At 41.9% G+C, this 10530-nt stretch overlaps 1 protein-coding gene across 1 annotated transcript in view; it reads left to right on the top strand.

The window, feature by feature from the left end:
* Window positions 1–220: 220 nt before the first annotated feature.
* The window catches only part of LOC109409462 (E3 ubiquitin-protein ligase znrf2), a gene marked incomplete at its 5' end in the record, with an annotated part of 61210 nt that continues 50900 nt past the window's right edge, over window positions 221–10530 (top strand). Inside the window, 1 exon segment of the mRNA XM_062845137.1 lies at window positions 221–364. Coding sequence (XP_062701121.1) covers window positions 221–364 — 144 coding nt within the window.

Genomic DNA, 10530 nt, shown 5'->3' with positions numbered 1-10530 from the left:
ATGCTTCTGAACTGAGATAATAGCAAATGAATGTAAATCTTTGCAAATGAATGCAAACTGATCTACTTTATATGCTTTAAATAGTTGGCGAACAACTTCTCCTAATACCAAGACTTTCAATGAAACAAAATTTCACATTCAATAACTAAATAAAGTACACACATCACGCAGAAGAATCCCAAAGACTAACGGTTTCCATTCGCTTTCCTATCATTTCCAGGAGCGCCGTACGAAATATCCTCCGCCAGTCCGGAAACCGACAGTAGCTCCGCGGAGGAGAATGCCGCGGCGAGTGCCGCATCACTAGCGCTAGGTAGGGTCTACGCGGCCACATCCTTGCCGGCACACATCTGGTCATTGAATGGTAAGTGCGATTCATTTGAATTCTTTCTTAGGTTGATAAGTAAAAATGGGATTCTGGGTGAGGTCGTTCGCAGTTATTCCTTATATAGAACTATGATTGAGTTATGAGAGTCATAAGAAATGTGTGAAACAAGAGTCCAGTGAGTTATTCAGAAACACTAATGTACACTTTTACAAGTTAAATTTCCGATTCAATTCGCTGTGATTTATTTGATGGTAGACACTCGCCAAACAAGAAGATGCAAGTTTGTTGACTTTGAGAGGAAATCGTTGCAGCAGCTAGTCAACGCCTCTTCTTTGTTAGAATTCGCATGAAACAGCTGTTCCCTTCCCTGCCGACATCCTACCTATCATATTTCCCAGGTTCAATATCTCCAATAGACCGGGAAGGGCTACTACTGCTACACAAAGACGGATGGCAATTTTCCTTGACAAATGTCTGGCAAATGAACTTCCCGCGAAGCGGGAGTTCAGGCCATTACTCGACTACTGGCTGCTGCTGTGAAGAAACTGATAGTTTTTTATAGATACTTGATGAAAGCAAAACACATTCATCCTACGTCGTTCTCAGAAGAGACGTGCGTTGTGAAGCAATTCGCATTGATGTGATAATTCGGTTGATTAGCACAATTTACATCGGACGGACCGGAGTTCACGCGCAGGTCGTGCCGGATTGTAAGAAGTTTCACAGTTTGACTTTTGGATGGTAGATTCAAAACTAGAGTTTTGGATAAATAATAGTGAAGGTGATTATGCACTTCGTTTTTTTACGTATCTTTGGCGTAACATCCCAACTGGGACAAAGTCTGGTTCTGGCGTGTTTTTTTTGCAATTGTTATATGGGCTCTGATGTTGAGCAGTGTTGCCAGATAATTCCAACAATTATGTGAACATAATCTGATACAATGGACTGCACATACAGTCCATTATAATTTTCTTGTATATTTATTGTCTATCTTGCTCCGAATCCGAAAGCTCTCCGAAAGCTTTGTTTGAATCTGCATAATCAGTGTTGCCAGCAATAGGAAATCAGAAGGTGTCTGTTCAAGATGATAAGGTTCCAACAACTTCATGAAGACAAATCTTAAGCAAACGTAAACAAAACTCGAAAGATTTGTCCTCAAACACGTAAAAGCGAAGCACACTCGCTCCGGCACGCATAAAGCCGAAAATCCGCACCTTGAGAGGCATTCCAATTGCCTGGCCGCCTATATGGTCCGTACGGTTTTTGACGACCGGAACCAAAACTGACCGTGTGTGCTGGCTGCGAAGGTAATCGCAAACGCGTATCATCTATGTATACCTACTCTGTGATGTTAACGAAAGCAAACATAAACATAGGCACGTAGGCCTAGTTGGTACGTACTTACGCTCAATCTGTCTCTCTGCCCGCCGCCAGTCGGCAGCGCGGCGTCTTTCCGACATTGAAATCGCACTCGAAATTACAAGGCTCGATTCGCAAGGCACTAGATACGCTGCCTGCCTGCCTGCTAGCTAGCTGACTGATGACAAATGACACGGATGATGTGTGATTGGCCTGGTTTGTGCTTCGACAGAGTGGCAATTTCCAAGAGTGGAAAACATGTGCTACTAATGCCTTACCGACTGTAGTTGTCCTGCCGTTGACGAACGGTTCGTCAACGATGTGGGACAGTACCTACATACATTTCGATGCCCAATCAGCACTGTAAAGCATTCCGGTTTAAAGATTAATCTGCGAAACCGGCGGCGTTTCTATCGGTGTTTTGCCAGTCGGGCAAGGATCATCCCGGACAAAGTGGGTGATAGTGCGACGGCATGATTTACATAACCCCACAAGTTGGTACTGTTATCGGACAGTGTGCGCAGTGGTGTAACACTGAGGAATATCGTAGGGTTGAGTACCCACTAACACAGTAGACGGAGTGCGCGGAAGAAATTCATTCCAGTATGATTCGTTCGTTGGTTTCCGTGGGTTTATTAACCTATTGGGACCCGATGGTCGTAAAAAGCCGTTAACAGGTAAATTGGTGAGCTCGTTCCATGCAACTTCTATTCCATCTCCTCTTTTCGTGTGTGTCAGTTCTACTCACTTTCAGTCCTGGCAGGTGTGGCATAGGCCATTGCACGTCATCGCCTTCACCTGCTATGGCTGATAAATGGAGAGTGCTATGGGCAGTGAGAATGAGAGTCTTATTTCGTGTAGGGTAATCACAATAATTAGATACGGTTCTTCTTCTCTGACTTTACTCTAACTGTACTTAATAATCTAATAAGATATAACAAATTCAACAGATATTCAATGATGTCTACAATTCTACACTCCCTAACATCAGATTCTCGTCAGTTGTCAATCACTAGGTTAACCCGCGGTGAACTTCGGCCAATGGATGTCGTTACATCAGATCTATTCCTCTCGGTCGTTACGGCGGTCAACGTCCAGGGTGCCTGTCAATACGGTTGATTTTAGATTGGAGAAACTAAGATTCAGGCAGTATATAAAAAAAGATACCTACCTTGGGATGAGACCATAGAACCTCCTCCAATCCGACAACGCTTGTACTGATGGGACCTAAACTACTGGAACTAACTACGCTGTTTCCTGTTCCTCGGGTTGGTTGTCAGGATTCGGTAATCGGCTATTTCTCTTTTGAACATACCGTGCTTGGTTAGGATATTGACGACCCTGATGAGTTTATCGTTTCCAGGGAACGATTCAATTCCGCGGTGCTAGATTGATATCGCGAACTAGAGCCATAGCTTGTAGGCGAATGTTGTTTCGCTCGTGGGTCCATAGGGTTCGCTGCTGCAGTCCCGATAGATATTCGGTCGACCATCTTTTCCGCAAACGACGGACGAACTTCTGTGTCATCTGCCGTTGGGAAAGTCTGTTGAACTCCTCGTCCTGCGGCAAACCTCATCAGGGAAGCGATAACCGAGTCGGTGGAATAATTGCCTACCTACTCTTAGGTGTATCGCCTTAGTTGATAGACAAATGAAAACAGTCGCAAACGATTTCACCGGCGCAGCTTTCCTTGTCGGGTGTCGGAGATAGAAAGGTCCGCAGAAATCCACCCCAGCGTTCAGCAACGGCCGGCAACGCTGACAATACCCGAACTGGTTGCAAATCTGCCTCTATTTGCTCTGCGAAGCTTGATTGATATTCGACAACAGGTGATGCATTCGTGCATCAACATCACGTAACTGGAAAGGCCGGAACTTTGAACGAACGCTTCGCTTGCTATCAGGAGAGTTGGCCCTGCATGTAGATGAAGAAAGTGGTAACGTCCAACAACTAATAGCGTGAACGGATGCTTGTCCTACAAGATCATAGATTGCTTTTGAGCGCACGGGACAGCTGCAATGCTGAAACGTCCTTTTGTGCGAAAAATACCATTGATGAGCACTGGAGATGGAGTGACAGCTTCGATGTTGACGTGCGGATTGAGTTCAGCAGATTGACATCTACTGGGTTATGGATGCCTGGAACGTGTCTCCAGCTTTCAGCAGCGTTTATTTGCTGAATTTCAGCAAATGCTGTAGAATTTCCGAACTGCTGGATGCCCGTTTGTGCAACTTAATTCTCGGCAAAGTTCAACGCTTTGTGCCGATGCTACTTCTGTAAGCAGGTCGTCAATGTAAAAGCCTTTCGACATCAGTCGATTCACCGTCAAAGGCGAGTAGCTGGTGACGTGTCACCAGGTACGGAGTTGTTACAGTACCATAAGTAACTATCAAATCGCATGTTTGTAGGTCCGACGATCGACGATCGAAACAAAATACGTTGCCAGGACCGATCAGATGGAGATACGAACACTTGCCGGTACATGTTCTGCAAATAAGGAACGATAACGAAGCGAGGACGCCCTGGACATCAGTGCGTCGTACAATGAAGGCACAAATGAGAATCGAATATTATCTAAAACTGAAAAGCACTTTTCTCCAGAATGATGAAAAAGCGAACAAAACCAGCGTGTCCGATTGTCATAATTAAATAAATAAACAATCAGACATTCTTATTTTCTTCTTTTTGTGGATCATTTTGAGAAAATGTGATTTTTTCAGTTCTGGAACATTTGCCATTCTAAACACCAGTCTGAAACACCAGTACCAGTCGGGCACGACGCATCAAAGACGACGCGGAGTTTCGTCTGCCCGATATGGAACAAATACACTTATAGAGATGGCTCAATATAAGTGAAATGCCATGTGTTGCATGTGTTCCTTTCTGAGCTGTGGGAACGAAGAACCTCATGCTCTTATTTCCATGATATTCACACGGTGAGCCACAGTTGAGTGGTAAACATCTCCGCCTGTGAATCCTAAGGTTGTAGGTTCTATGCTGGATGTTGGCAACTTTTTTCCATTTTTTTCAAGAAAAAAGTCTTATCTGATATTGTTTGATCTTGTAATATCTTATTATTATTGTTATTATTATTATTTATTTAACTCAAGATTTGAAAAGAGGGAAAAGCCCCTTTGAGTGATTTCCTCAAACCTTGTAATATCTTAACGAGCTATTATTGAGCTATTCACCATACTAGATTTTGCTATTATTTCTGATCTTTAATTTCAATCAATTACAATCAAACCAATATCAGTTTTTTGTTTTACAGCAATTCAATAAGTAATAACTGAATATGTTATTCATTAGATTTTTCCACCTACTCTGGTATTGAAACTTATTCAATACTTCCTCGGCTTAGATGAACTCGTTCCAGAGCTATTCCAGTGATTCCATCTCTCCATTTATGTTTTTGCTTTACGAAAATTCTCTTGTGAATTCTCCAGGAATGCATCCCAAGATTTCTTTGAAAATTTCTCCATTCCTAATCGGCATTCCTTCCGGGGTTGCTCTAGCAATGTCCCGTGATATTCTCAACGATTTCCTCAGGGAGTTCTTTCGGAATAGCTCTACGGAATGCTCTCGGTGTTGGTATATTGGATTCTTCCCGAGATTTCGAGAAGAGGATTCCCCAATTTCAGTTGGAATTCCTCGAAGGAATCGCAACGAGATATCTTTACAGCTTCCGGTATGTGAACCGCTCTGGATTCTTCCAGTGAGGCCTCCAAGGATCTTTCCAGGATTGTTTCAGGAGTTCATCCACGGACCACTTCAGGTATTCCTCCACGGATTTCTTTTGTCATTCCTCTCGAGATGTTATGGTTCCTTTAGGGATTTCTTTCAGGATTCTTCCATGTAAAATTGTTTTCAATCACCTGGCGTTTGTTTGACTACCTGTTCTAGAAATCTTCGGCGAAGCTAATCATTGTGACTTTCAACAATTCTTCACCACATCACTCGGTTCGTGGCTGCAGTCCTCCATCTTCGGCTGCGTCCCACATTTGCCAGATCGTTCTGTACCTGGTTCGCCCACCTTGCGCGCTGCCAGCTCTTATTGTTCCGTCCGGGTTTCTTCAAGCACCAGTTTAGCGGGGTTGTTGTCTAGCATTCTCACAACATACCCTGCCTTTCCTTCCGTCCTTCCAGCTTAGGCCACCTTCCGGATGCTAGGTTCGGCGTAGAGTACAGCGAGCTCGTGGTTCACTCTTCGCCGCCACGTACTTCAGCACACCGCCAAAGTTGGTCATAAGCACCCCACGCTCGAATGCTTTGAGTGCTTGCACGCCCTTCTCGAGTCCAGGTCTCGTGCCCGTGCCTCGGAAACTACTGTCAAAGGAATCCTAACTACTGTCATAGGATAGGATGACCCAGAAAACCCAAAAATGTATAAGAATGTCTTGTGACCCTCAAGTAGGGGTACTCTATGTAGCGGGAAAGAATTTTGATACAAATGTCAACTGGAAGTTCTTAGTTGTAGGAAAGTTTAGTAATCCTGAAATATCTCAAAGGTATTTGGGAATGGCTCTGAGTTTCACAGAAGTTCACGGATCTGGGTGGGTTAGGCTAGGTAACGTAACTTTTCATAGCACAAACAATGGCAACGAATACAGCTTTCTAAAAAAAATCATAAAAATTTGTACAACCCAGGATTTCAATGGTACAGAACAATATGCCCACTAGCATAGATATGAAGTTGTGTATTCCATGAAAGATTAGATGACCTAAATTATCACAAAACTATCATTGACTGACCCTGGAGAATTGAGAGGTTCATGAATCCTATTTGGTTGTGTTACGTTACTATTTAAAACGAAATCACTAGTGGTTGTTTTTATCAACTTAGCTCCATAACAATAAGAAAGAATTATAATATTTCAAAAATATATAACAACGCTTATGGTTCCTTGAACTACTTTGGTAAATACAGTTTATTATGTAACACTATGTAACGTAGTGGCAAAAGCTATCATCACAAGTGTAGACCTGAAGCTATGGTCTCCGCAGTTGATTGATCTGGAATATCTCGAAAGTACCTTGAAATGACTCATGGAATGCCAGGGGGATTACATGTCACAGTTGGATATGTAATTTTACAGTTCATTATAAAAATAACTACTGTTACTGTCAAGAACTTATCTGCAGGACAGTTTGAGCAACCCTAAATGTTCCAAAGGTTTATAATAATGTCTAAGGGACTTCAAGTTGGCCAAGTAAGCGCGATTGATATGGCTACTGTTACGAGTGTAGACCTGAAGTTTTGAACTCCAAGGTAGTTTGGCTGACCTGGAATATCCCTACATAGTCTCTAAATGATATTTTAGATTTCGAGAGCTTTGCGAATTCCAGTAGATTATGCAATGCTATTATTTATGGCGAAAACACATAAATTTATTGTTGTAGATTTGCAGGGCTTCATTTTAGGACAGTTTAGACGACCCTGAATATCCCAGAGGTTTATAATAATATCTGGCATTCTTAAAATTGGTCCAGTGACCGCGGTTGATAATGGAGTGTGACTCAGTAGGGTATCGCGCCACTTGGGCGGTGGCTTCTATATTCGTCTGTTTTCCACTATAACTCAGTCCATTTTGAACCAATTGACTTGAAATGTTGTACGCAGGTAGATACTGTATCTATCTCACCACATTCCAAAAGTTGTGTGAATTGATTCAAACTTGATTGAGTTATAGTGGAAAACAGACGAATATAGAAGCCACCGCCCAAGTGGCGCGATTCCCTATATCAGATATGGCTACTATTACGTGTGTAGATCTGAAGTTCGGAACTCTCAAGGTAGTTTGGCTGACGTGGAATGTCCCTATACAGTAAACGTTCGATAAGTGCAATATGTTTACGTTTCTCTTACCGAATGAAATTCAATAACAGCAACAACTTACAGACGTCACATAACTGTCAGTTGTTGCAGAATGCAACCAATGTGCATACGAAAAACATTGCATTGCAACAGAAGTGCATTCGTAAATCATCGCATCGCTATTGACATTTCATTTTGACGAATAGCGGTGCGATAACTGCAAAATGGTTGCACTTAGCGGACTTGCAGTTAAACCGTTTGCACCGAGCGAACGTCTACTGTAGTGTCTATAAATGGCATTGTAGACTACAAGAGCTTCACGGGGCCCAGTAGATTATGCAATGCTACTATTTATAATAACACATAAAATTACTCAAATCTAAGAAGGACTTCACTATAGGACAGTTTGCAACAGCTAGAATATCCCAGAATATAAAAAACTGATATTCTGATAAAACTGATATTCCTGACGAAGTTTAAAAGAATATATAACAACGTAACCCATATCCAAATTCAGCTTCTAGAACTACTGGTATGTCAATTGTTTCGTTTCTCCAAACTAGATGGTGTTCAGGATATTCTCTTGTCAATAAAGTCTCAAACACAAATATTTCTATTTTAACCTCGTCATTCTGTGATCGGAATTTGTTATCCACTTGGATGTTTTATTGTGTGTATGTGCCAATTTGTGATGTCCACTATTTTAACATTTGTAATGTTCTACACACTTAATTCAGATTGCCGGGATATCAGCATTTTTCCATTCTTTTGCCGAGATTTGCACAGCCGAGTAATCAGCAAACAACAATTTTGCTGAGATCTCAGCAATTTTGACAGTTCATTGCTGAGCTTCGGCAATCGTTTTGCTGAGAGTCAGCTAACAAATGTCACTTTTTGCTGGGATATCAGCTGATAGTTTTACTGAGCAGACGGCTGTGCGCGTTTTTGCCGAGCCCGCAAATCTGTTTTGAGTGTGTACGTATCGTGTTGTAATCTCATCGAAATAAATTAATTTTGTTGTATTTTTGTAACACGGCGTCCAACGTGGAGCTCTAGCATTTGTAAGGATCATGTTGGTTTTTGTAACATTACTAAGAAATAATTCAACAGCTAAGGTGCGAATAATAATATAAAAGAATTTAGACAAAAATCATAGATTTCGAAAAGGATTTCCTTATAAAACAGCGGAATGTTTCTCTGGCTACGCCACCGTCACTTCACCTGGATGAGTAAACCACAGACAAAAGTAAACGATGACGACGGCGTCGGTTGCCGGTTGTACGCTGCTGCTCACTGCTGCCGGCTGATAAAATACATTGACTTCAAAAGCAAAGCGTTCCTCTCTAAGGTATAGATCGATAAGTGATTAGAGCACATGTTGCTGTTTTAGCTTCTCTTGTGATTTTTTTCCCGTCCATGTTTCCCTGGACGCGTGTACTAAATAAATTGTCGGTGCAATTCATGGGAATGTTTGAAGCATTTGTGCCACCCGTGGGAACGCAACTTTTCTATGCATTGTGACTTTTTTTTGAACCTCTTTAAAACTTTGTTGGGTTCAAATTGTGGCTTGGATTGTATATTTTGTTTTTTATGTGTTTCATGAATTTTAAGTTTTCATTCCAATGGAGTCTGATTCTATTCATATTCTGCTGGGAATGAATCAAAGCATTTTTTTAACTTCTCTGATTATACAACAGAACTGGTTTTATCAAAGTTTTATACACGTCACATCAGTGTTCTTCTTTCGAAATTTGTTAAACGTTAGGAACATTCGTCACCCATTTTCTCACTCACTGTTATTTATAAAAGACTCTTGGACGAATCTTACATATAGCCATATATTTATTACAATAAAAAGTATTTGGGTTTTAAGATGGTCTTAATATTGCACAAGAAAGCACAAACGTATTTTCTTTTGTCCAATTTGACCCAATTTCTTTATTTTCAATCAAAGAAGGTGTTAGCTATTCTCTTTTTTCTGCAAATTGACTGGAACTTGTACCACTAGCTTTATCCAGCTTTCAACTTCCATAGTAATGTTCAGTGCAGAGCCATATCACCTCTGTCGGCTTCCAGTCAGTCCTCCGTCATATGCTAGGGTCCCACATGTGCATATGCAGTTTTTGTAATTGTTGTTGTTCAGGCTGGCTATACGGCAGTCAGTCAGTCAGTCAGGCAGGTGTTAGTATGGCGGCACACTAAGCTGGCCTATACACCATAGTACCGGTATACTGTATAGGAAGCAGAGTAATCGCATTCAATCTCACGGGGCGGCGCGGCGCGCTGTTGTTATTGCTATTATTGCCGTTGTCGTTTTTATTTACAGCAGTTCCTTGTTTCCGTCGTTGTTGCCGTCGCCGCCTCCGTTTATAGCTAGCCAGCCACTACTGACTGTGACTGGTTGTTGGTCGTCGTCCGTGCGGCAAATATTGTTATTATTATTATTGCACCCGAGTCCGTGTAGTAGCCCCATTTTCGTGTTTGCACCTTTTGGCCCTTTTTGCGCGTTCCACTTCGCTCTCGGGGAAGACCTACTAGTTTCAAAAGTAGAAAGGTGGCACTTTTCAGCTATCCAACGTGGCTTGGCTTCCTCGCTGGGTTTGACTAGGAACAGTGGTTTTCAACTGCTTCACAAGAATTGTTTTTGTTCTATCCTAATCATAAACATATCGTTTTTTTTTGTAAACTTCTTTCAAGTATGGCTTAATATTTCAACGAGGAAGCTGTAAGAAACTTTGAACGTGTCCGCTGGGGGTCCCAGAAGTGGCCAGATCCATTGTTGGTCATTGGTACAGTGCCTATTGACTTCTGGATGAAAAATCATAAATTTTGAGCCGTCCGTCGAACGGTAGAGCTGAAAGAAATTTTGAAAGTATCCTCTGGGGGTCCCTTCCAGAACCGGTTCCAGAACATCCGGAAGTGGTCAGATCCGTTGTTGGTCATCGGTACAGTGCCTAACTTAACTTCTGGATGAAAAATCATGAATTTGAAACCCATCGAACGGTGGAATTGCAAGAAATTCTGAAAC

The sequence above is a fragment of the Aedes albopictus genome, chromosome 1 (genome assembly GCF_035046485.1).
Source record: "Aedes albopictus strain Foshan chromosome 1, AalbF5, whole genome shotgun sequence".
In the NCBI taxonomy this organism is placed as follows: Eukaryota; Metazoa; Arthropoda; class Insecta; order Diptera; family Culicidae; genus Aedes; species Aedes albopictus.
This window is presented reverse-complemented; position numbering and strand designations above follow the sequence as displayed.